Source organism: Oncorhynchus keta, unplaced genomic scaffold (assembly GCF_023373465.1).
Source record: "Oncorhynchus keta strain PuntledgeMale-10-30-2019 unplaced genomic scaffold, Oket_V2 Un_scaffold_3664_pilon_pilon, whole genome shotgun sequence".
NCBI lineage: Eukaryota > Metazoa > Chordata > Actinopteri > Salmoniformes > Salmonidae > Oncorhynchus > Oncorhynchus keta.
This window is the reverse complement of record NW_026290923.1, coordinates 697764-725485: the sequence shown is the minus strand read 5'-3', so window position 1 is coordinate 725485 and position 27722 is coordinate 697764. Positions and strand designations below refer to the sequence as shown.

Below are 27722 nucleotides of genomic sequence, written 5' to 3'. Positions count from 1 at the left end.
CACCATCCTGACATCAACACCATCCTGACATCAACACCATCCTGACATCAACACCATCCTGACACCAACACCATCCTGACATCAACACCATCCTGACACCAACACCATCCTGACATCAACACCATCCTCACACCAACACCATCCTGACATCAACACAACACCAACACCATCCTGACACCAACACCATCCTGACACCAACACCATCCTGACATCAACACAACACCAACACCATCCTGACATCAACACCATCCTGACACCAACACCATCCTGACATCAACACAACATCAACACCATCCTGACACCAACACCATCCTGACATCAACACCATCCTGACATCAACACCATCCTGACACCAACACAACATCAACACCATCCTCACACCAACACCATCCTGACATCAACACCATCCTGACACCAACACCATCCTGACACCAACACCATCCTGACACCAACACCATCCTGACACCAACACCATCCTGACACCAACACCATCCTGACATCAACACCATCCTGACATCAACACCATCCTGACATCAACACCATCCTGACACCAACACAACACCAACACCATCCTGACATCAACACCATCCTGACATCAACACCATCCTGACACCAACACAACACCAACACCATCCTGACATCAACACCATCCTGACATCAACACCATCCTGACATCAACACCATCCTGACATCAACACCATCCTGACATCAACACCATCCTGACACCAACACAACACCAACACCATCCTGACACCAACACAACATCAACACCATCCTGACATCAACACCATCCTGACATCAACACCATCCTGACACCAACACCATCCTGACATCAACACAACACCAACACCATCCTGACATCAACACCATCCTGACATCAACACCATCCTGACACCAACACCATCCTGACATCAACACAACACCAACACCATCCTGACACCAACACAACATCAACACCATCCTGACACCAACACCATCCTGACACCAACACCATCCTGACACCAACACCATCCTGACACCAACACCATCCTGACACCAACACCATCCTGACACCAACACCATCCTGACATCAACACAACACCAACACCATCCTGACACCAACACAATCACGACACCAACACCATCCTGACACCAACACAACACCAACACCATCCTGACATCAACACCATCCTGACATCAACACCATCCTGACATCAACACCATCCTGACACCAACACCATCCTGACATCAACACCATCCTGACACCAACACCATCCTGACATCAACACCATCCTGACACCAACACCATCCTGACATCAACACCATCCTGACACCAACACCATCCTGACATCAACACCATCCTGACACCAACACCATCCTGACATCAACACCATCCTGACACCAACACAACATCAACACCATCCTGACATCAACACCATCCTGACACCAACACAACATCAACACCATCCTGATATCAACACCATCCTGACACCAACACCATCCTGATATCAACACCATCCTGACATCAACACCATCCTGACACCAACACCATCCTGACATCAACACCATCCTGACATCAACACCATCCTGACACCAACACCATCCTGACATCAACACCATCCTGACATCAACACCATCCTGACATCAACACCATCCTGACATCAACACCATCCTGACATCAACACCATCCTGACATCAACACCATCCTGACACCAACACCATCCTGACATCAACACCATCCTGACACCAACACAACATCAACACCATCCTGACACCAACACAACATCAACACCATCCTGACATCAACACCATCCTGACACCAACACCATCCTGACACCAACACCATCCTGACACCAACACCATCCTGACACCAACACCATCCTGACATCAACACCATCCTGACACCAACACAACATCAACACCATCCTGACACCAACACAACATCAACACCATCCTGACATCAACACCATCCTGACACCAACACCATCCTGACACCAACACAACATCAACACCATCCTGACATCAACACCATCCTGACATCAACACCATCCTGACACCAACACAACATCAACACCATCCTGACACCAACACCATCCTGACATCAACACCATCCTGACACCAACACCATCCTGACACCAACACCATCCTGACATCAACACCATCCTGACATCAACACCATCCTGACACCAACACCATCCTCACATCAACACCATCCTGACATCAACACCATCCTGACATCAACACAACATCAACACCATCCTGACATCAACACCATCCTGACATCAACACCATCCTGACACCAACACCATCCTGACATCAACACAACATCAACACCATCCTGACATCAACACCATCCTGACATCAACACAACATCAACACCATCCTGACATCAACACCATCCTGACATCAACACAACATCAACACCATCCTGACATCAACACCATCCTGACATCAACACCATCCTGACATCAACACCATCCTGACATCAACACCATCCTGACATCAACACCATCCTGACACCAACACCATCCTGACATCAACACCATCCTGACATCAACACCATCCTGACATCAACACCATCCTGACATCAACACCATCCTGACATCAACACCATCCTGACACCAACACCATCCTGACATCAACACCATCCTGACATCAACACATCCTGACACCAACACCATCCTGACACCAACACCATCCTGACATCAACACCATCCTGACATCAACACCATCCTGACACCAACACCATCCTGACATCAACACCATCCTGACACCAACACCATCCTGACATCAACACCATCCTGACATCAACACCATCCTGACACCAACACCATCCTGACACCAACACCATCCTGACATCAACACAACATCAACACCATCCTGACATCAACACAACATCAACACCATCCTGACATCAACACCATCCTGACACCAACACCATCCTGACATCAACACAACATCAACACCATCCTGACATCAACACAACATCAACACCATCCTGACACCAACACCATCCTGACACCAACACCATCCTGACACCAACACCATCCTGACATCAACACAACATCAACACCATCCTGACACCAACACCATCCTGACATCAACACCATCCTGACATCAACACCATCCTGACATCAACACCATCCTGACACCAACACCATCCTGACATCAACACCATCCTGACATCAACACCATCCTGACATCAACACCATCCTGACACCAACACCATCCTGACATCAACACCATCCTGACATCAACACAACATCAACACCATCCTGACATCAACACCATCCTGACACCAACACCATCCTGACACCAACACAACATCAACACCATCCTGACACCAACACAACATCAACACCATCCTGACACCAACACCATCCTGACATCAACACCACACCAACACCATCCTGACATCAACACAACACCAACACCATCCTGACATCAACACCATCCTGACATCAACACAACATCAACACCATCCTGACACCAACACCATCCTGACACCAACAGCATATTACAACACTGCACTCATCTCTCACAGACAGACAGACAGACACTACCTGACGGTGAGATGCATGCGTGTGGACAGCAGGCTTTGCAGGTGTGTGTGGAGTTTGAGTGCGCGTGTGTGTGAGAGGGCATGTGTGTGTGAGCGATAGGTGAGTCTGTAACAGTAGCTGGTGTGTGGTACGTCAGGGTGTGTGTCGGTCTGTGTGTTGGGTGTGTAGGTGTGTGGTACGTCAGGGTGTGTGTCGGTCTGTGTGTTGCGTGTGTAGGTGTGTGGTACGTCAGGGTGTGTGTCGGTCTGTGTGTTGGGTGTGTAGGTGTGTGGTACGTCAGGGTGTGTGTCGGTCTGTGTGTTGGGTGTGTAGGTGTGTGGTACGTCAGGGTGTGTGTCGGTCTGTGTGTAGGGTGTGTAGGTGTGTGGTACGTCAGGGTGTGTGTCGGTCTGTGTGTTGGGTGTGTAGGTGTGTGGTACGTCAGGGTGTGTGTCGGTCTGTGTGTTGGGTGTGTAGGTGTGTGGTACGTCAGGGTGTGTGTCGGTCTGTGTGTTGGGTGTGTAGGTGTGTGGTACGTCAGGGTGTGTGTCGGTCTGTGTGTTGGGTGTGTAGGTGTGTGGTACGTCAGGGTGTGTGTCGGTCTGTGTGTAGGGTGTGTAGGTGTGTGGTACGTCAGGGTGTGTGTCGGTCTGTGTGTTGGGTGTGTAGGTGTCGATGAGCGTAACGTTCTCTACCATCTCTCTACTGGCCTCCCTGACTAGAGCATGAAACGCTGCCTCCTGCCAGTCTGGCCCCGCCCAGAAGCTGATGTCATAAACAAAGCTCTGTGGAAACAGGGAGAAGGGATGGAACGGTTGCTCTGGCAATGGGCGAAGCAGGAAGTGGTTGAGGAAGCGGGGGTCAGGTGACCAGAGCAGGCGCCAGTCAGGTAGGGAGTAGACCAGTGACGCCAGGAGGTCAAGGTTCAGACACACACGGACGCCATCAGTGAGGTCATCAGCCCACAGCCGGCCTAGCCGTCCCATTGGCTCGGCTGCCAGCCACAGAGACCCCTGCTCCTCAGCCAGGGAAAGCCCATAGGGGGTCAGCAGACGCTCCAGACTCCGCCCCAGGTCAGGGATTGACTGAGAGGCTTTGGGCCACGCTCCCCAGAGGAGGAGCTGGTGGAAGGCAGGGGGGGACCAGGGACTGATGTGAACTCTCTGAAAGACTAGGCCGCTCACACCATGCAGAACCTCCTCTCTCTCTCTGTGTTCTCTCTCCTCTCTCAGTATCTCCATCTGAGGCAGTAGAGAAGGACGCAGCACGTATCCCCCAACACCTACACACTCCTCTCCCTCACCTACACACTCCTTAAAACGGTTGCTACACTCTCTCTCCCTTCCCTCATCCTCTGAGTCGTAGGTTATGTGTGTGTCTGCCAGTAGAGTGTCTATGTGTTTGTGATCATCTGAGGGTGTGTGTGAAGTGGTGTGTGTGTGGGAGGGGTGTAGCCAGTAGCAATGTGTGTGTGTGTCTTGTATCTCGGGGCAACATGCGTTTAGTCTCTGGGGGGAGGAGTGTATGAGCAGGGGGAGGGGCTCTGTAACCATGGAGACAGGCCATTCCCTCTCCAGGGCCTGAACCAGAAAGTCCTGAACCAGCCTGACGGGATGATTAGAATTTGAGAGAAACCCCCTGTAGAGAAAGAGAGAGAGTTACAACACTGTATAAAGACATAATGACATTTGAAATGTCTTTATTCTTTTAGAACTTGTGTGACTGTCAAAAATATAAAACTTATCCCCCTGTTGGGGGGAGGACGCAGAGATGAGGGACAGTGTCTGACAGACCTGTCCTCTATGCTTATTGTTAATGTTCAATGTGTGGTTGTTTTGACCCTTGATTATTTGGGGCGGCAGGTAGACTAGTGGTTAAAGCGTTGGGCCAGTACCCAAAAGATTGCTAGATCGAATCTCCGATCATCGAATCATTGTAAATAAGAATTAGTTCTTAACTGACCTGCCGAGTTAAATGAAAAATAATTGTTTTTTGTATTTGTTTTTATTATGGATCCCCATTAGTTCCTGCCAAGGCAGCAGCTACTCTTCCTGGGGTTTATTATGGATCCCCATTAGTTCCTGTCAAGACAGCAGCTACTCTTCCTGGGGTTTATTATGGATCCCCATTAGTTCCTGTCAAGGCAGCAGCTACTCTTCCTGGGGTTTATTATGGATCCCCATTAGTTCCTGTCAAGACAGCAGCTACTCTTCCTGGGGTTTATTATGGATCCCCATTAGTTCCTGTCAAGACAGCAGCTACTCTTCCTGGGGTTTATTATGGATCCCCATTAGTTCCTGTCAAGACAGCAGCTACTCTTCCTGGGGTTTATTATGGATCCCCATTAGTTCCTGCCAAGGCAGCAGCTAATCACCTGGGGTTTATTATGGATCCCCATTAGTTCCTGCCAAGGCAGCAGCTACTCTTCCTGGGGTTTATTATGGATCCCCATTAGTTCCTGTCAAGGCAGCAGCTACTCTTCCTGGGGTTTATTATGGATCCCCATTAGTTCCTGCCAAGGCAGCAGCTAGTCTTCCTGGGGTTTATTATGGATCCCCATTAGTTCCTGTCAAGGCAGCAGCTACTCTTCCTGGGGTTTATTATGGATCCCCATTAGTTCCTGTCAAGGCAGCAGCTACTCTTCCTGGGGTTTATTATGGATCCCCATTAGTTCCTGCCAAGGCAGCAGCTACTCTTCCTGGGGTTTATTATGGATCCCCATTAGTTCCTGCCAAGGCAGCAGCTACTCTTCCTGGGGTTTATTATGGATCCCCATTAGTTCCTGCCAAGGCAGCAGCTACTCTTCCTGGGGTTTATTATGGATCCCCATTAGTTCCTGCCAAGGCAGCAGCTACTCTTCCTGGGGTTTATTATGGATCCCCATTAGTTCCTGTCAAGGCAGCAGCTACTCTTCCTGGGGTTTATTATGGATCCCCATTAGTTCCTGCCAAGGCAGCAGCTACTCTTCCTGGGGTTTATTATGGATCCCCATTAGTTCCTACCAAGGCAGCAGCTACTCTTCCTGGGGTTTATTATGGATCCCCATTAGTTCCTGTCAAGGCAGCAGCTACTCTTCCTGGGGTTTATTATGGATCCCCATTAGTTCCTGCCAAGGCAGCAGCTACTCTTCCTGGGGTTTATTATGGATCCTCATTAGTTCCTGCCAAGACAGCAGCTACTCTTCCTGGGGTTTATTATGGATCCCCATTAGTTCCTGCCAAGGCAGCAGCTACTCTTCCTGGGGTTTATTATGGATCCCCATTAGTTCCTGCCAAGGCAGCAGCTACTCTTCCTGGGGTTTATTATGGATCCCCATTAGTTCCTGCCAAGGCAGCAGCTACTCTTCCTGGGGTTTATTATTGATCCCCATTAGTTCCTGAGAAGACAACAGCTACTCTTCCTGGGGTTTATTATGGATCCCCATTAGTTCCTGTCAAGGCAGCAGCTACTCTTCCTGGGGTTTATTATGGATCCCCATTAGTTCCTGAGAAGGCAACAGCTACTCTTCCTGGGGTTTACGGTAACTGCTCGGCCTCCGACCGCAAGGCACTACAGAGGGTAGAGCGAACGGCCCAGTACATCACTGGGGCTAAGCTTCCTGCCATCCAGGACCTCTACACCAGGCGGTATCAGAGGAAGGCCCTAAAAATGATCAAAGACTCCAGCCACCCAAGTCATAGACAGTTCTCTCTGCTTACCGCTCGGCAAGCGGTACTGACGCACCAAGTCTAGGTCCAAGAGGCTTCTTAACAGCTTCTACCCCCAAGACATAAAACTCCTGAACATCTAATCAAATGGCTACCCAGACTATTTGCAGCGGAAACTATTTAAAGCTGAAACATTTGAAGCTATTAACATGAAAACGCCTTTTAAAAAGCATACAGGAGGGCCCAACTTAGAATGCTGGAGAAAATAGTAGTGAAGGCATTTATACTGTTTGTGCTACAGCAATATTTAAATGAGCTCCCAATGCATTTCAATGGCAACGAGGTGGCAATTTCATATGAAGGAAAATTATGTGCCTTGCTTCAGCTCTTTAAAAAATGTGTATGTGTGGGCAGTGTGTGTGGGCAGTGTGTGTGTGGGCAGTGTGTGTGGGCAGTGTGTGTGTGGGCAGTGTGTGTGGGCAGTGTGTGTGGGCAGTGTGTGTGGGGGCAGTGTGTGTGTGGGCAGTGTGTGTGGGCAGTGTGTGTGGGCAGTGTGTGTGTGGGCAGTGTGTGTGGGCAGTGTGTGTGGGCAGTGTGTGTGGGAAGTGTGTGTGTGTGCAGTGTGTGTGGGAGTGTGTGTGTGCAGTGTGTGTGGGAAGTGTGTGTGTGGGCAGTGTGTGTGGGCAGTGTGTGTGGGCAGTGTGTGTGTGGGCAGTATGTGTGGGAAGTGTGTGTGGGCAGTGTGTGTGGGAAGTGTGTGTGTGTGCAGTATGTGTGGGAAGTGTGTGTGTGCAGTATGTGTGGGCAGTATGTGTGGGCAGTGTGTGTGGGTAGTATGTGTGGGCATGTGTGTGGGCAGTGTGTGTGGGCAGTGTGTGTGGGAAGTGTGTGTGTGTGCAGTATGTGTGGGAAGTGTGTGTGTGCAGTATGTGTGGGCAGTATGTGTGGGCAGTGTGTGTGGGTAGTGTGTGTGGGCAGTATGTGTGGGAAGTGTGTGTGTGCAGTATGTGTGGGAAGTGTGTGTGGGCAGTGTGTGTGTGGGCAGTGCCAGACGTTGGAGGAACCATGGTCACCCTACAGGTATGTGGTAGGTCAGTATGTGTGTGTGTGTGTGTGTGTGTGTGTGTGTGTGTGTGTGTGTGTGTGTACCTGTGTATGTAATGTGAAAGTTCAGCAGGTATGTGGTCGGTCAGTGTGTGTGTGTGTGTGTGTGTGTGTGTGTGTGTGTGTGTGTGTGTGTGTGTGTGTGTGTGTGTGTGTGTGTGTGTGTGTGTACCTGTGTATGTAATGTGAAAGTTCAGCAGGTATGTGGTAGGTCAGTATGTGTGTGTGTGTGTGTGTGTGTGTGTGTGTGTGTGTGTGTGTGTGTGTGTGTGTGTGTGTGTGTGTGTGTGTGTGTGTGTGTACCTGTGTATGTAATGTGAAAGTTCAGCAGGTATGTGGTAGGTCAGTATGTGTGTGTGTGTGTGTGTGTGTGTGTGTGTGTGTGTGTGTGTGTGTGTGTGTGTGTGTGTGTGTACCTGTGTATGTAATGTGAAAGTTCAGCAGGTATGTGGTAGGTCAATGGTCGTCCTCCCAGAATGTGCTGTTTCATGTCCTTCCTCTGGGGGGCGCTGCAGACCACACTACGACTGAACACATGAGTCACGCCCTGCTCTGCATGGAAACACTTGTCCTGGCTCCTGACAACACACACAAACACACAGTCAACAAAACCCTTCCTTTTGGGTGCCTTCACCTCAATTCAATATTTGCTGCGTTCTTTAACAGTAACAGACTTTAACTACCAGTGAGGTATGTTTGCTGCTGCATTGCCTTCTGCTTTCAGGCTGGGTATCTGCTCTGTGGGCATCTGCTCTGTGGGTATCTGCTCTGTGGGTATCTGCTCTGTGGGTATCTGCTCTGTGGGTATCTGCTCTGTGGGTATCTGCTCTGTGGGTATTTAGGCTGGGTATCTGCTCTGTGGGCATTTAGGCTGGGTATCTGCTCTGTGGGCATTTAGGCCGGGTATCTGCTCTGTGGGTATCTGCTCTGTGGGCATTTAGGCTGGGTATCTGCTCTGTGGGCATTTAGGCTGGGTATCTGCTCTGTGGGCATTTAGGCTGGGTATCTGCTCTGTGGGCATTTAGGCCGGGTATCTGCTCTGTGGGCATTTAGGCCGGGTATCTGCTCTGTGGGCATTTAGGCCGGGTATCTGCTCTGTGGGCTTTTAGGCCGGGTATCTGCTCTGTGGGCATTTAGGCTGGGTATCTGCTCTGTGGGCTTTTAGGCTGGGTATCTGCTCTGTGGGCATTTAGGCCGGGTATCTGCTCTGTGGGCATTTAGGCCGGGTATCTGCTCTGTGGGTATTTAGGGTATCTGCTCTGTGGGCATTTAGGCTGGGTATCTGCTCTGTGGGCTTTTAGGCTGGGTATCTGCTCTGTGGGCATTTAGGCTGGGTATCTGCTCTGTGGGCTTTTAGGCTGGGTATCTGCTCTGTGGGCATTTAGGCCGGGTATCTGCTCTGTGGGCATTTAGGCCGGGTATCTGCTCTGTGGGCATTTAGGCCGGGTATCTGCTCTGTGGGCATTTAGGCTGGGTATCTGCTCTGTGGGCATTTAGGCTGGGTATCTGCTCTGTGGGCATTTAGGCCGGGTATCTGCTCTGTGGGCTTTTAGGCTGGGTATCTGCTCTGTGGGCATTTAGGCTGGGTATCTGCTCTGTGGGCTTTTAGGCTGGGTATCTGCTCTGTGGGCATTTAGGCTGGGTATCTGCTCTGTGGGCATTTAGGCTGGGTATCTGCTCTGTGGGCATTTAGGCTGGGTATCTGCTCTGTGGGCTTTTAGGCTGGGTATCTGCTCTGTGGGCATTTAGGCTGGGTATCTGCTCTGTGGGCATTTAGGCTGGGTATCTGCTCTGTGGGCATTTAGGCCGGGTATCTGCTCTGTGGGCTTTTAGGCTGGGTATCTGCTCTGTGGGCATTTAGGCTGGGTATCTGCTCTGTGGGCATTTAGGCCGGGTATCTGCTCTGTGGGCTTTTAGGCTGGGTATCTGCTCTGTGGGCATTTAGGCTGGGTATCTGCTCTGTGGGCTTTTAGGCTGGGTATCTGCTCTGTGGGCATTTAGGCTGGGTATCTGCTCTGTGGGCATTTAGGCTGGGTATCTGCTCTGTGGGCATTTAGGCTGGGTATCTGCTCTGTGGGCATTTAGGCTGGGTATCTGCTCTGTGGGCATTTAGGCTGGGTATCTGCTCTGTGGGCATTTAGGCTGGGTTTCTGCTCTGTGGGCATTTAGGCTGGGTATCTGCTCTGTGGGCTTTTAGGCTGGGTATCTGCTCTGTGGGCATTTAGGCTGGGTATCTGCTCTGTGGGCATTTAGGCTGGGTAAAGGGCTTTATAAATACATTTGATTGATTGGTTGGTTTGCCACGATGTCCATATCCTCATTAATTTTGATCTGATCCAAGATCAGCACTCCTACTCCGAGACGCCATCAGCTCACCTGTACCCGGTGGATTGGTAACTGTCAGGTTTCTCGCCATCGAAGGGGCGGACCTCGTTCAGGATAAGCCCTGCCTCTGCTGCCATGGCGACCACCTGCCAGCTGTTGTGCCACTCTCTCATTGGCCGGTCGGCTGGAGTCCCGCCCTGCCCGTTGCACAGAGACACAAGTACCTCCCCTTCCTCCTTCAGCAGCCCCACACAGCTACACACATACACTTAGAGGTGAGATGAGATTCAACAGTGTTGTGTGTGTGTGTGTGTGTGTGTGTCTCACCTGAGGAAAAAGTGTTTGAGCAGCAGCCTGTTCTTCTTCACGCCACTCTTCCGACCGCAGTGAGGGAAGTTAAAGATGACACGGTCAAACTGTCGACCACGCAGACACACACAGTCTGACAGACGTGTACAATCCACCTCAAACAGCACCTCCCCACCTGACACACACACACAGACAGACATTAGACCAACTGTACATAAGGACATCACATTGTGCATTCAGAAACAAAACAGAATAGAACACACACACCCAGCCTGTCTCTAATTGGAGTGTGTGATGGTGTCAGAGACGGCAGAGAAAGTGTTACATTATATTTTTTGGTTGAGGCGGGCCACACTGGTCTTCTTATTGCCCCGGAACCGTGGAGGGGTGCCCCAGAGACGGCAGAGATAGGTGGGGCAATAAGTAGACCAGAAGCAGCTTTTCCCTCTCTCCAAGCCAGATGTTACGAAGAAAAGCAACACCCACTTACACAGACAGAAACCATTAACACAAATCTGTAAATGGCTTGAGTCGTCTTCATTTATCCACAATCTTTAATGGTGCGGTTGCGGGCGGAGCTACCTGAGTGAGTGATTGTGTGTATGTTGTGGGCGGAGCTACCTGAGTGTGTGATTGTGTGTATGTTGTGGGCGGAGCTACCTGAGTGATTGTGTGTATGTTGTGGGCGGAGCTACCTGAGTGTGTGATTGTGTGTATGTTGTGGGCGGAGCTACCTGAGTGTGTGATTGTGTGTATGTTGTGGGCGGAGCTACCTGAGTGAGTGATTGTGTGTATGTTGTGGGCGGAGCTACCTGAGTGTGTGATTGTGTGTATGTTGTGGGCGGAGCTACCTGAGTGTGTGATTGTGTGTATGTTGTGGGCGGAGCTACCTGAGTGTGTGATTGTGTGTATGTTGTGGGCGGAGCTACCTGAGTGAGTGATTGTGTGTATGTTGTGGGCGGAGCTACCTGAGTGTGTGATTGTGTGTATGTTGTGGGCGGAGCCGCGGTGTCGTAGCGCCTCCTCTTTGGTCTGGAGACAGGTGGCTGTGATCCTCAAACCCCTCCCACCGGCTATGTTATCGGTCTCCCTTGTGATGTCATCGGTCCCCGAGGTGATGTCATTTGTCTCCGTGGCGACGATCCGGCTCAGAGCGGCAGAGAACGAGAAGTTCCCCTCTCCAACCAGAAGCACCGCCTCCCCACCTTCTGATGACGTCATCACTCTGCGCCGACGGACAGACAGTCAAAAAACAATCAATCACAATCACTAGTTAACTACACGTGGTTGATGATATTACTAGATATTATCTAGCGTGTCCTGCGTATCTAAGTCTCAATCAATCATAATCACTAGTTAACTACACATGGTTGATGATATTACTAGATATTATCTAGCGTGTCCTGCGTATCTAAGTCTCAATCAATCATAATCACTAGTTAACTACACGTGGTTGATGATATTACTAGATATTATCTAGCGTGTCCTGCGTATCTAAGTCTCAATCAATCATAATCACTAGTTAACTACACATGGTTGATGATATTACTAGATATTATCTAGCGTGTCCTGCGTTGCATATAATCTGACTGAGCATACAAGCATACAAGTATCTAAGTATCTGACTGAGCGGTGGTAGACAGAAGCAGGCGCGTAAACATTCATTCAAACAGCACTTTCGTGTATTTTGCCAGCAGCTCTTCGTTGCGCAGTTTATGACTTCAAGCCTATCAACTCCTGAGATGAGGCTGGTGTAACCGAAGTGAAATGGCTGGCTAGTTAGCGCGCGCTAATAGCGTTTCAAACGTCACTCAGTGTAGTGCCAGGACAACAACCTCTCCCTCAATGTTTTTTTATTTTACCTTTATTTAACTAGGCAAGTCAGTTAAGAACAGATTCTTATTTTCAATGACGGCCTAGGAACAGTGGGTTAACTGCCTGTTCAGGGGCAGAACGACAGATTCTACCTTGTCAGCTCGGGGGTTTGAACTTGCAACCTTCCGGTTACTAGTCCAACGCTCTAACCACTAGGCTACCCTGCCACCCCATGTGAGCAAGACTGAGGAGATGATTGTGGACTACAAGAAAAAGAAGGGCCGAGCAAGCCCCCATTCTCATCAACGGGGCTGCAGTGGAGCAGGTTGAGAGCTTCAAGTTCCTTGGTGTCCACATCACCAACAAACACACTAAGACAGTCGTGAAGAGGGCACGACAAAGCCTTTTCCCCCTCAGGAGACTGGAAAGATTTGGCATGGGGTCCTCAGATCCTCAAAAGGTTCTACAGCTGCAGCATCGAGAGCATCCTGACCGGTTGCATCACCGCCTGGTATGGCAGCTGCTCGGCATCTAACCAACCGTAAGGCGCTACAGAGGGTAGTACGAATGGCCCAGAACATCACTGGGGCCAAGCGTCCTGCCATATGAACATGTATTGCAATGTGAAACATGTATTTCTAGATGAAACACTGAGTTTGGTGGAAAAGTGACTGATTTGGTGTATTGTAGTAAATTTAAAATGAGTTTCGAATCAACTGCATTTTTGATGATCTGCTTTGAGTTTTGTACTTAGTTGTGAAAATGTACCACATACCTCTGAAAATTGCACCAAAGCTATATTTTGGTGTCTGTCCCGATGTTTGTCAGGTCAGTGCAGAAGACAGCCATTGCTCTCAAACCCTCTCAAAAGCATTTCCTGAGAGGCCGTTTTGACACTGGAATGAAGTAGTCAGGATCCTCAGATCTTCTGCTCCAATGTGCTTTGAGAAGAGAAGAAGAGGGACATTCGGGGTATCAAGGAAATACAATTGAGATGCTCCCAATGTGAGGAAGCCTCTTTAGACTATAGGGACGCCCCCCACTAGTTATTCCATTGCTCAATGCACGAGACGAGGCTTTCAGAAAGAAGAGTTGCTAACTGAGCCATGTGTCTGTCTACTCGCATTGATCTAGCTTGCTAATGTATGTAATGGAATAATGTTGCTAACATTGGCAAAGCAATTCACGTTTCCTCCCGGTAGATTTGAAGAGTGACGTTCCCATGAGCCTCACGGCCGCTCATCAATGAAAAACGGTTAATAATAATCAGCAGGGGAAACATCGAGTTGGGTTAATTATCGATCATAAGATTCATGTTATTTTGTCATCAGCAGTGGAGCCGGTCGGCACGAGTAGAATCATCAAAACAATAAGGTCGGTGTCACACTTACAGTAGTATGGACGGAAACAAAACTAATGGTATAAAAGGTTCCTTGCGACGTCCATAACCTAACCCTGAAATTAACTCCTTACCGTAACCATACCCCTTACCTAATCCTTCTTCTCGTTGGTATCATGGCGTCAAATCCTTCTTCTCCTTCTTTGGTATCAAGGCGTTAGGACATTTATTTGTGCATGCTTACAGCTGCTGTGCAGGAGTGTGTGATCGGTCAGGTTGGAAAGAAAGGGGAAAGGACAAAAAATAGCCACGATTACATCTACATATATTTACCACTATTACACATCACCAACTATATACCACTATTACATACCACCATCTATATACCACTATTACACATCACCAACTATATACCACTATTACACATCACCAACTATATACCGCTATTACACATCACCAACTATATACCGCTATTACACATCACCAACTATATACCACTATTACACACCACCATCTAACATCTATATACCCCTATTACACACCACCAACTATATACCACTATTACACATCACCAACTATATACCACTATTACACACCACCATCTATATACCACTATTACACACCACCAACTATATACCACTATTACACATCACCAACTATATACCACTATTACACACCACCATCTATATACCACTATTACATACCACCATCTATATACCGCTATTACACACCACCCGATGTCACAGGAAGGCCATAAAGATCATGGTGTGGTGGTGGGTGGTGTAGGTGTCCTGGAGGGCAGGTAGCTTGCCCCCGGTGATGCGTTGTGCAGACCTCACTACCCTCTGGAGAGCCTTACGGTTGTGGGCGGAGCAGTTGCCGTACCAGGCGGTGATACAGCCTGACAGGATGCTCTCGATTGTGCATCTGTAGAAGTTTGTGAGTGCTTTTGGTGACAAGCCGAATTTCTTCAGCCTCCTGAGATTGAAGAGACGTTGCTGCGCCTTCTTCACGATGCTGTCTGTGTGAGTGGACCAATTCAGTTTGTCTGTGATGTGTACGCCGAGGAACTTAAAACTTACTACCCTACAGTTGAAGTCGGAAGTTTACATACACCTTAGTCAATTACATTTAAATTAAGTTTTTCACAATTACTGACATTTAATCCTAGAAAAAAATGTTAGGATCACCACTTTTTTTAAGAATGTGAAATGTCAGAATAATCACTGAGAGAAGGATTTATTTCAGCTTTCACATTCCCAGTGGGTCAGAAGTTAACATACACTCAATTAGTATTTGGTAGCATTGCCTTTAAATTGTTCAACTTTGGTCAAACATTTCGGGTAGCCTTTGTAGGATTCACCTAGGGGTCATGGTATGGACTGTACAAATGTTTGATGTATGAATAATTGATTATGCTTATGTTATATTAATAGAAGGGGAGGGGTTATTCCACAGTTGTTTTCTAATTATCTCTCTCTGCCTCATTATAAATAATTTTCCTCTGAGAAATGTGTGACTGTGAAGAAGGAGCTCTGCAGGGGAGATAAGAGACTAGTCAGACGAGTCCATAATAAATCAACTTGGGGGACATTTACTGCTGAGAACTTAGAAAACACTGGAACTATTGTATCTCTCCCTATAGGGCAGAACTTACATGGAAACATGCGTGCTGTGTTCTTGATTGTCAACTTCTGAATGCAATTGCATTATTTATAAAGGTTTTTGAATGATTTAATTAAAGATATTGTCATAATGCTAATTTCACCAGTGAGCAAATGATTGACAAGGACAAAAGGAACGAACCCTTCCCTACTTCCCACAATAAGTTGGGTGAATTTTGGCCCATTCCTCCTGACAGAGCTGGTGTAACTGAGTCAGGTTTGTAGGCCTCCTTGCTCGCTCACGCTTTTTCAGTTCTGCCCACAAATTTTCAATGGGATTGAGGTCAGTGCTTTGTGATGGCCACTACAATACCTTGACTTGGTTGTCCTTAAGCTATTTTGCCACAACTTTGGAAGTATGCTTGGAGTCATTGTCCATTTGAAAGACCCATTTGCTTTAACTTCCTGACTGATGTCGTGAGATGTTGCTTCAATATATCCACATAATTTTCCTCCTCATGATACCATCTATTTTGTGAAGTGCACCAGTCCCTCCTGCAGCAAAGCACCCCCACAACATGATGCTGCCACCCCTGTGCTTCATGGTTGGGATGGTGTTCTTCGGCTTGCAAGCGTCCCCCTTTTTCCTCCAGACATAATGATGGTCATTATGGCCAAACAGTTCTGTTTCATCAGACCAGAGGACATTTCTCCAAAAAGTACAATCTTTGTCCCCATGTGCAGATGCAAACCGTAGTCTGGCTGTTTTATGGCGGTTTTGGAGAGGTGACTTCTTCCTTGCTGAGTGGCCTATCAGATTATGTCAATATAGGACTCGTTTCACTGTGGATATAGATACTTTTGTACCGGTTTCCTCCAGCATCTTCACAAGGTACTTTGCTGTTGTTCTGGGATTGATTTGCACTTTTCGCATCAAAGTACGTTCATCTCTAGGAGACAGAATGTGTCTCATTCTTGACCTGTATAATGGCTGCGTGATACCATGGTGTTTATACTTGCATACTAGTGTTTGTACAGATGAACGTGGTACCTTCGGGCATTTGGAAATTGCTCCCAAGGATGAACCAGACTTGTGGAGGTCTACAATTTGTTTTCTGAGTTCTTGGCTGATGTCTTTTGATTTTCCCATGATGTCAAGCAAAGAGGCACTGAGTTTGAAGGTAGGCCTTGAAATGCATCCACAGGTACACCTCCAATTGACTCAAATGATGTCAATTAGCCTATCAGAAGCTTCTAAAGCCATGACATGGTTAAAGGCACAGTCAACTTAGTGTATGTGAACTTCTGACCCACTGAAATTGTGATACAGTGAATTATATGTGAAATAATCTGTCTGTAAACAATTGTTGGAAAAATGACTTGTGTCATGCAGAAAGTAGATGTCGTAAGCGACATGCCAAAACTATAGTTGTTAACGTTTTTGGGACTGGGGGGGAAGTATTGAGTAGCTTGGATAAAAAGGTTCCCAGAGTAAACTACCTGCTACTCAGCCATAAAAGCTAGAATATGCATGTAATTAGTAGATTTGAATAGAAAACACTCTGAGGTTTTTAAAACTGTTTGAATGATGTATGTGAGTATAACAGAACTCTTATGGCCGGCCAAAAGCCTGAGAAGAAATCCAACCAGGAAGTGGAAAATCTGAGGTTTGTAGTTTTTTTTTGTTCAAGTCATTGCCTATCGAATATACAATGTCTATGGGGTCATATTGCACTTCCTAAGGCTTCCACTAGATGTCAACAGTCTTTGGAACCTTGTTTGATGCTTCTACTGTGTAGGGGAATTGAAAGGAGGAGGGGGGAATGAGAGCTGATTGAGTCAGGGCTCTGCCAGAATGAGCTGATCACGAGTGCACATGTGAGAGTGACCTGCGTTCCATTGCATTTCTGAAGACAACGGAATTCTCCGGTTGGAACATTATTGAAGATTTATGTTAAAAACATCCTAATTTTATAAATCGTTTGATATGTTTTTACAGACTGTAACTGGAACTTTTTTTTACTTTTGCGCCTGGGCAAAACGCACGAACAAAAAGGAGGTATTTGGACTTAAATGATGGACTTTATCGAACAAAACAAATAATTATTGTTGAACTGGGATTCCTAGGAGTGCATTCTGCTGAAGATCATCAAAGGTAACTGAATATTATAATGCTATTTCTGACTTCTGTTGACTCCACAACATGGCGGATATCTGTATAGCTTGTTTTTGTGTCTGAGCGCTGTACTCAGATTATTGCATGGTGTGCTTTTTCCGTAAAGTTTTTTGGAAATCTGACACAGCGGTTGCATTAAGGAGAAGTGGATCTAAAATTCCATGCATAACAGTTGTATCTTTTAGCAATGTTTATGATGAGTATTTCTGTAAATTGATGACCGGATGTTTTGGAACTACAGAACATAACGCGCCAATGTAAACTGAGATTTTTGGATATAAATATGAACTTTATCGAACAACATACACATGTATTGTGTTACATGAAGTCCTATGAGTGTCATCTGATGAAGATCATCAAAGGTTAGTGATTAATTTTATCTCTATTTCTGCTTTTTGTGACTCCTATCTTTGGCTGGAAAAATGGCTTTGTTTTTTTGTGACTAGGTGCATAAACCTAACATAATCGTTTGGTGTGCTTTGGCAGGAACTAATGAAGCTGCCAAGCTGCTGCTTTGGCATCAGCTAATGTGGATCCATAATAAATACAAATATACTTCAATGCTAATTTAAGTAAATGTCTTTCCAAGCAGCTTGGTAGCTGAGTAGCCTTATTTATTAAGCTTTATATAACAAAATGACCTAGAGATTACTGTCTTTACATTTTTTGGCTTCAGAAGTGGTTCAGATGGAATGGAATGGAACATTACTCACTCCGTTTTGTGTTGGATGGTATTTCCATGCTGTATTTCTTCCGCAGGTTTTGGTTTGTTACAAGGTTTTCTTCTTGATAATCGTTGGTAGTAACAGTCCATGTAGGTAATGTTGTCCAAAATCGAGGTTTCAGGTATGGATTTGTGATTTGGAATTAAGGTTTTGATAAGTCCTTGTGAAATAATTCTAGTTTATCTAAATGTATCCAACTGGTATTATATCAGGAGCCCATGCTCTCTGTCTGTTCACTCTCTCTGTTGGTGATATGTTTCCTAAGAATGTTTTTTTAAATCCCAGTCCCCTCCCCCACAGGAGGCCTTTTGCCTTTTGGTAGGCCATCATTGTAAATAAGGAATTTATTCTTAATTCTGATGGATCCCTTCACCCCCATTCCCGCTCGGATCCCATTAACGGGATCGTCTGGACAACATCCAGTGAAATTATAGCGAAAGCATGCGATTATCTGAGGACAGCACCCCGCATACAAACACATGAAAATCATATTTCAACCCGCCAGGCGCGACACAACACTCAGAAATAACGATATAATTACATATATTCATGCCTTACCTTTGAAGATCTTCTTCTGTTGGCACTCCAATACGCGCTCTCACCACTGGTGTCCCCCAGGGCTCTGTTCTAGGCCCTCTCCTATTCTCGCTATACACCAAGTCATAACCTCACATGGTCTCTCCTATCATTGCTATGCAGACGACACACAATTAATCTTCTCCTTTCCCCATTCTGATGACCAGGTGGCTAATCGCATCTCTGCATGTCTGGCAGACATATCAGTGTGGATGACTGGATCACCACCTCAAGCTGAACCTCGGGACTGAGCTGCTCTTCCTCCCGTGGAAGGACTGCCGGTTCCATGATCTCGCCATCACAACAACTCCATTGTGTCCTCCACCCAGAGCGCTAAGAACCTTGAAGTTCTCTCATTACGTCACCCCGCTCAACTCAATTCTCTCCACTGGCTTCCAGTTGAAGCTCGCATCCGCTACAAGACCATGGTGCTTGCCTACGGAGCTGTGAGGGGAACGGCACCTCAGTACCTCCAGGCTCTGATCAGGCCCTACACCCAAACAAGGGCACTGCGTTCATCCACCTCTGGCCTGCTCGCCTCCCTACCACTGAGGAAGTACAGTTCCCGCTCAGCCCAGTCAAAACTGTTAGCTGCTCTGGCCCCCCAATGGTGGAACAAACTCCCTCACGACGCCAGGACAGCGGAGTCAATCACCACCTTCCGGAGACACCTGAAACCCCACCTCTTTAAGGAATACCTAGGATAGGATGAAGTAATCCTTCTCACCCCCCCCCCTTAAAAGATTTAGATGCACTATTGTAAAGTGGCTGTTCCACTGGATGTCATAAGGTGAATGCACCAATTTGTAAGTCGCTCTGGATAAGAGCGTCTGCTAAATGACTTAAATGTAAATGTAAATATAACGCTGCCCTACCACAGGTATATAACGCTGCCCTGTCTACCACAGGTATATAACGCTGCCCTACCACAGGTATATAACGCTGCCCTGTCTACCACAGGTATATAACGCTGCCCTGTCTACCACAGGTATATAACGCTGCCCTGTCTACCACAGGTATATAACGCTGCCCTGTCTACCACAGGTATATAACGCTGCCCTACCACAGGTATATAACGCTGCCCTGTCTACCACAGGTATATAACGCTGCCCTGTCTATCACAGGTATATAACGCTGCCCTGTCTACCACAGGTATATTTACGCTCGCCCTACCACAGGTACATAACGCTGCCCTGACTACCAGATGTATATAACGCTGCCCTGACTACCACAGGTATATAACGCTGCCCTGTCTACCACAGGTATATAACGCTGCCCTACCACAGGTATATAACGCTGCCCTGTCTACCACAGGTATATAACGCTGCCCTGTCTACCACAGGTATATAACGCTGCCCTACCACAGGTATATAACGCTGCCCTACCACAGGTATATAACGCTGCCCTACCATAGGTATATAACACTGCCCTGTCTACCACAGGTTTATAACGCTGCCCTGTCTACCACAGGTATATAACGCTGCTCTGTCTACCACAGGTATATAACGCTGCCCTGTCTGCCACAGGTATATAACGCTGCCCTGTCTGCCACAGGTATATAACGCTGCCCTACCACAGGTATATAACACTGCCCTGTCTACCACAGGTATATAACTGCCCTACCACAGGTATATAACGCTGCCCTGTCTACCACAGGTATATAACGCTGCCCTGTCTACCACAGGTATATAACGCTGCCCTACCACAGGTATATAACGCTGCCCTACCACAGGTATATAACGCTGCCCTACCATAGGTATATAACACTGCCCTGTCTACCACAGGTATATAAAACGCTGCCCTGTCTACCACAGGTATATAACGCTGCCCTGTCTACCACAGGTATATAACGCTGCCCTACCACAGGTATATAACACTGCCCTGTCTGCCACAGGTATATAACACTGCCCTACCACAGGTATATAACGCTGCCCTACCACAGGTATATAACACTGCCCTGTCTACCACAGGTATATAACGCTGCCCTGTCTACCACAGGTATATAACGCTGCCCTGTCTGCCACAGGTATATAACGCTGCCCTACCACAGGTATATAACGCTGCCCTGTCTACCACAGGTATATAACACTGCCCTGTCTACCACAGGTATATAACGCTGCCCTGTCTACCACAGGTATATAACACTGCCCTGTCTACCACAGGTATATAACACTGCCCTGTCTACCACAGGTATATACCTTCTGCCCTACCACAGGTATATAACACTGCCCTGTCTACCACAGGTATATAACACTGCCCTACCAAGAGGTATATAACGCTGCCCTACCACAGGTATATAACGCTGCCCTGTCTACCACAGGTATATAACACTGTCCTAGCACAGGTATATAACGCTGCCCTGTCTACCACAGATATATAACGCTGCCCTACCTACCACAGGTATATAACGCTGCCCTGTCTACCACAGGTATATAATGCTGCCCTGCCTACCACAGGTATATAACGCTGCCCTACCACAGGTATATAACGCTGCCCTACCACAGGTATATAACGCTGCCCTGTCTACCAGAGGTATATACGCTGCCCTGTCTGCCACAGATATATAACGCTGCCCTGTCTACCACAGGTATATAAAGCTGCCCTGTCTACCACAGGTATATAACGCTGTCCCTACCACAGGTATATAACCACTGCCCTGTCCCCACAGGTATATAACGCTGCCCTACCACAGGTATATAAAGCTGCCCTGTCTACCACAGGTATATAATGCTGCCCTACCACAGGTATATAACGCTGCCCTGTCTACCACAGGTATATAACGCTGCCCTACCACAGGTACATAACGCTGCCCTACCACAGGTATATAACGCTGCCCTGTCTGCCACAGGTATATAACGCTGCCCTGTCTACCAGAGGTATATAACGCTGCCCTGTCTACCACAGGTATATAATGCTGCCCTGATCACAGGACATACACGCTGCCCTACCACAGGTATATAACACTGCCCTGTCTACCACAGGTATATAATGCTGCCCTGTCTACCACAGGTATATAACGCTGCCCTACCACAGGTATATAACGCTGCCCTGTCTACCAGAGGTATATAACGCTGCCCTGTCTACCACAGGTATATAATGCTGCCCTACCACAGGTATATAACGCTGCCCTACCACAGGTATATAACGCTGCCCTGTCTACCACAGGTATATAACGCTGCCCTACCACAGGTATATAAAGCTGCCCTGTCTACCACAGGTATATAACGCTGCCCTACCACAGGTATATAACGCTGCCCTGTCTACCACAGGTATATAACGCTGCCCTACCACAGGTACATAACGCTGCCCACCACAGGTATATAACGCTGCCCTGTCTACCAGAGGTATATAACGCTGCCCTGTCTACCACAGGTATATAATGCTGCCCTACCACAGGTATATAACGCTGCCCTACCACAGGTATATAACACTGCCCTGTCTACCACAGGTATATAATGCTGCCCTGTCTACCACAGGTATATAACGCTGCCCTACCACAGGTATATAACGCTGCCCTACCTACCACAGGTATATAACGCTGCCCTACCACAGGTATATAACACTGCCCTGTCTACCACAGGTATATAACGCTGCCCTGTCTACCACAGGTATATAACGCTGCCCTGTCTACCACAGGTATATAACGCTGCCCTACCACAGGTATATAACGCTGCCCTGTCTACCACAGGTATATAACGCTGCCCTACCACAGGTATATAACGCTGCCCTGTCTACCACAGGTATATAACGCTGCCCTACCACAGGTATATAACGCTGCCCTGTCTACCACAGGTATATAACGCTGCCCTGTCTACCACAGGTATATAACGCTGCCCTGTCTACCACAGGTATATAACGCTGCCCTGTCTACCACAGGTATATAACGCTGCCCTGTCTACCACAGGTATATAACGCTGCCCTGTCTACCACAGGTATATAACGCTGCCCTGTCTACCACAGGTATATAACGCTGCCCTACCACAGGTATATAACGCTGCCCTGTCTACCACAGGTATATAACGCTGCCCTGTCTACCACAGGTATATAACGCTGCCCTGTCTACCACAGGTATATAACGCTGCCCTACCACAGGTATATAACGCTGCCCTGTCTACCACAGGTATATAACGCTGCCCTACCACAGGTATATAACGCTGCCCTGTCTACCACAGGTATATAACGCTGCCCTACCACAGGTATATAACGCTGCCCTACCACAGGTATATAACACTGCCCTACCACAGGTATATAACGCTGCCCTGTCTACCACAGGTGTATAACGCTGCCCTACCACAGGTATATAACACTGCCCTACCACAGGTATATAACGCTGCCCTACCACAGGTATATAACACTGCCCTACCACAGGTATATAACACTGCCCTGTCTACCACAGGTATATATTAACTATTTATATATTAATTGGTCATTACAATCTACATTAAATTGATAACATCATCACCATAGAGAGGGGCCAGGTCAGAGGTTAACTGGTCGTTACACTATACATTAAACTGATATCATCCTCATCACCATAGAGACAGGGCCAGGTCAGAGGTTAACTGGTCATTACACTCTATATTAAACTGATATCATCCTCATCACCATAGAGACAGGGCCAGGTCAGAGGTTAACTGGTCATTACACTCTACATTAAACTGATATCATCCTCATCACCATAGAGACAGGGCCAGGTCAGAGGTTAACTGGTCATTACACTCTACATTAAACTGATATCATCCTCATCACCATAGAGACAGAGCCAGGTCAGAGGTTAACTGGTCATTACAAAACCTGGAGAATAAAAACCTTCTGAAGAAAGACACTGAGTGCAGATGCTTTTATTTAGGGCGTACACACACACACTTTAAACACACTGTAACATGTTTGCATTCTCATTTCAGAAAATGTCCATAATATACAGGTATCTGCAGTAGTAGTGGAATGACAGTGTATATAAAAAACAATAATATGATCTAAAATGCAGACATTGGATTCATAGGACTACTGGTCAACCCCTATTCTCACCTTCCAATATCTTATGGATTCAACAATTGAATCTTTAAAAATGTTATTATAGGCAAGTCAGTTAAGAACAAATTATTTTCAAATGACAGTCAAGGAACAGTGGGTTAACTGGTCTAGGAACAGTGGGTTAACTGGTCTAGGAACAGTGGGTTAACTGGTCAAGGAACAGTGGGTTAAATGGTCTAGGAACAGTGGGTTAACTGGTCTAGGAACAGTGGGTTAACTGGTCTAGGAACAGTGGGTTAACTGGTCAAGGAACAGTGGGTTAAATGGTCTAGGAACAGTGGGTTAACTGGTCTAGGAACAGTGGGTTAACTGGTCTAGGAACAGTGGGTTAACTGGTCTAGGAACAGTGGGTTAACTGGTCAAGGAACAGTGAGTTAACTGGTCTAGGAACAGTGGGTTAACTGGTCAAGGAACAGTGGGTTAACTGGTCTAGGAACAGTGGGTTAACTGGTCTAGGAACAGTGGGTTAACTGGTCTAGGAACAGTGGGTTAACTGGTCAAGGAACAGTGAGTTAACTGGTCTAGGAACAGTGGGTTAACTGGTCAAAAACAGTGGGTTAACTGGTCTAGGAACAGTGAGTTAACTGGTCTAGGAACAGTGGGTTAACTGGTCAAGGAACAGTGGGTTAACTGGTCTAGGAACAGTGGGTTAACTGGTCTAGGAACAGTGGGTTAACTGGTCTAACAGTGGGTTAAATGGTCTAGGAACAGTGGGTTAACTGGTCACAGGTACAGTGGGTTAAATGGTCTAGGAACAGTGGGTTAACTGGTCCCTGTGGGTTAACTGGTCATAACAGTGGGTTAACTGGTCTAGGAACAGTGGGTTAACTGGTCAAGGAACAGTGGGTTAACTGGTCTAGGAACAGTGGGTTAACTGCCTTGTTCAGGGAACAGTGGGTTAACTGCCTTGTTCAGGGGAACAGTGGGTTAACTGCCTTGTTCAGGGGAACAGTGGGTTAACTGCCTTGTTCAGGGGAACAGTGGGTTAACTGCCTTGTTCAGGGGAACAGTGGGGTTAACTGCCTTGTTCACCAACAGGGGTTAACTGCCTTGTTCAGGGGAACAGTGGGGTTAACTGCCTTGTTCTAGGGAACAGTGGGTTAACTGCCTTGTTCAGGGGAACAGGGGTTAACTGCCTTGTTCAGGGGATATGGGTTAACTGCCTTGTTCTCCAGGGGTACAGTGGGTTAACTGCCTTATCATAACAGTGGGTTAACTGCCTTGTTCATGGGAACAGTGGGTTAACTGCCTTGTTCATGGGAACAGTGGGTTAACTGGTTCAGGGGTTAACAGTGGGTTAACTGGTCTAGGAACAGTGGGTTAACTGGTCTCACTAGAACAGTGGGTTAACTGGTCTAGGAACAGTGGGTTAACTGGTCTCAACAGTGGGTTAACTGGTCAAGGAACAGTGGGTTAACTGGTCATTAACAGTGGGTTAAATGGTCTAGGAACAGTGGGTTAACTGGTCATCAACAGTGGGTTAACTGGTCAGGAACAGTGGGTTAACTGGTCATTAACAGTGGGTTAACTGGTCTAGGAACAGTGGGTTAACTGGTCATCAACAGTGGGTTAACTGCCTTGTTCAGGGGAACAGTGGGTTAACTGCATTGTTCAAAACAGTGGGTTAACTGCCTTGTTCAGGGGAACAGTGGGTTAACTGCCTTGTTCAGGGGAACAGTGGGTTAACTGCCTTGTTCAAACAGTGGGTTAACTGCCTTGTTCAGGGGAACAGTGGGTTAACTGGTCTAGGAACACTGGGTTAACTGCCTTGTTCAGGGAACAGTGGGTAAACTGCCTTGTTCAGGGGAACAGTGGGGTTAACTGCCTTGTTCAGGGAACAGTGGGTTAACTGCCTTGTTCAGGGGAACAGTGGGTTAACTGCCTTGTTCAGGGGAACAGTGGGTTAACTGCCTTGTTCAGGGGAACAGTGGGTTAACTGCCTTGTTCAGGGGGGAGTAGGGGGACAGCCTTGTTCTCAGGGGAACAGTGGGTTAAATGCCTTGGTCAAGGGAACAGTGGGTTAACTGGTCTAGGAACAGTGGGTTAACTGGTCTAGGAACAGTGGGTTAACTGGTCTAGGAACAGTGGGTTAACTGGTCTAGGAACAGTGGGTTAACTGGTCTAGGAACAGTGGGTTAACTGGTCTAGGAACAGTGGGTTAACTGGTCTAGGAACAGTGGGTTAACTGGTCTAGGAACAGAGTGTTAACTGCCTTGTTCAGGGACAGAACGACAGATGTTTATCTTGTCAGCTCTAGTCCAACACTCTAACCACTAGGCTACTCCTATGGCAACTTTCACGATAAAATCAAACCATTGTATTTTTTATTCACATATATTTCGTGCATTAAGGTTCTCCAACGCTGTTAGTATATTTATTAATTGTATAAAAATGTTCCTATCTCTAAATAATAAACAAGATCAGAGTATATTTTTATCTACCAATTGTTGCTGAAAAGTAGATGAATATGCATATATTTCAGTGATCCCTAATATTCTGAACTGTTCTCTCCATGTATTAGAGTCTGTAGAGAATTAAAGGTACACCAAATTTAAAGGGATGGCTTTCGATAAAAGTGCTGAAAACCCTATTGAATGAAATGACTCCACAAGTAAATCTGTTGGCCAGCAAGTGGGAGGGATTTCAGCAGTTGTATTAAATGTATTCAGCGGCGAACGGGAGCCGTGCGTGCAAAGCTCATTATGCACCTGGCTCATTATGCACCTGGCTCATTATGCACCTGGCTCATTATGCACCTGGCTCATTATACACCTGGCTCATTATGGCACATTATGCCTGGCTCATTATGCACCTGGCTCATTATGCACCTGGCTCATTATGCACCTGGCTCATTATGCACCTGCACAAGGTTAGTCTGTATACCAACTACAGAGAAGTACGAATTCAAGGGGTGTGTTCTGTATCGGGCCTATCATGCCTAAATTATTGTCATGTTGTGGTCAGGCAGCAAGGGAAGAATGGGACAAGATCTGAACAGGAGGAGGACGAGACAGGAGGAGGACAGGACCAGGCTTTGGTGTCTCAGGCACAGCTGGGGTCAAGGTTCATTACCTGACAGTGACCCCTCAGGGGAGGGCAGCATAACAGGGCCATGCACACACACAGACTGTCAGTAGCTGTCAGTAGCTGTCAATAGCTGTCAGCGCCAGTAGGTTTCACTGTCAATAGCTGTCACTGTAGCTATCACTCCCAGTAGCTGTCAGTAGCTGTCAGTAGATATAACTGTCAGTAGTTGTCAGTGTCAGTAGCTGTCAGTAGCTGTCACTGTCAGTAGCTGTCAGTAGCTGTCACTGTCAGTAGCTGTCAGTAGCTGTCACTGTCAGTAGCTGTCAGTAGATATAACTGTCAGTAGTTGTCAGTGTCAGTAGCTGTCAGTAGCTGTCAGTAGATATAACTGTCAGTAGTTGTCAGTGTCAGTAGCTGTCAGTAGATATAACTGTCAGTAGTTGTCAGTGTCAGTAGCTGTCAGTAGATATAACTGTCAGTAGTTGTCAGTGTCAGTAGCTGTCAGTAGATATAACTGTCA

At 47.1% G+C, this 27722-nt stretch overlaps 1 protein-coding gene and 1 long non-coding RNA gene across 4 annotated transcripts; one reads left to right on the top strand and one right to left on the bottom strand.

The window, feature by feature from the left end:
- Positions 1-2710: 2710 nt before the first annotated feature.
- On the bottom strand, positions 2711-14100 carry fdxacb1 (ferredoxin-fold anticodon binding domain containing 1). The gene is made up of 7 exons (XM_052516110.1): positions 13497-14100; positions 11875-12131; positions 10925-11081; positions 10649-10852; positions 8689-8850; positions 4189-5159; positions 2711-3687 (listed from the first exon to the last, which is right to left on the bottom strand). Exons 2-7 carry the CDS (start codon positions 12125-12127, stop codon positions 3539-3541), a joined length of 1896 nt encoding a protein of 631 aa, XP_052372070.1. The 5' UTR covers positions 12128-12131; positions 13497-14100; the 3' UTR covers positions 2711-3538.
- LOC127928754 (uncharacterized) lies at positions 3561-4309 on the top strand. 3 transcript variants are annotated; one of them, XR_008132072.1, is made up of 4 exons: positions 3561-3710; positions 3759-3854; positions 3903-4046; positions 4191-4309. It is a non-coding gene; the product is annotated as an uncharacterized LOC127928754 (long non-coding RNA). The 3 variants fall into 3 exon arrangements; XR_008132071.1 differs by having other exon boundaries at positions 3903-4094; XR_008132070.1 differs by having other exon boundaries at positions 3903-4094; positions 4143-4291.
- Positions 14101-27722: the final 13622 nt, after the last annotated feature.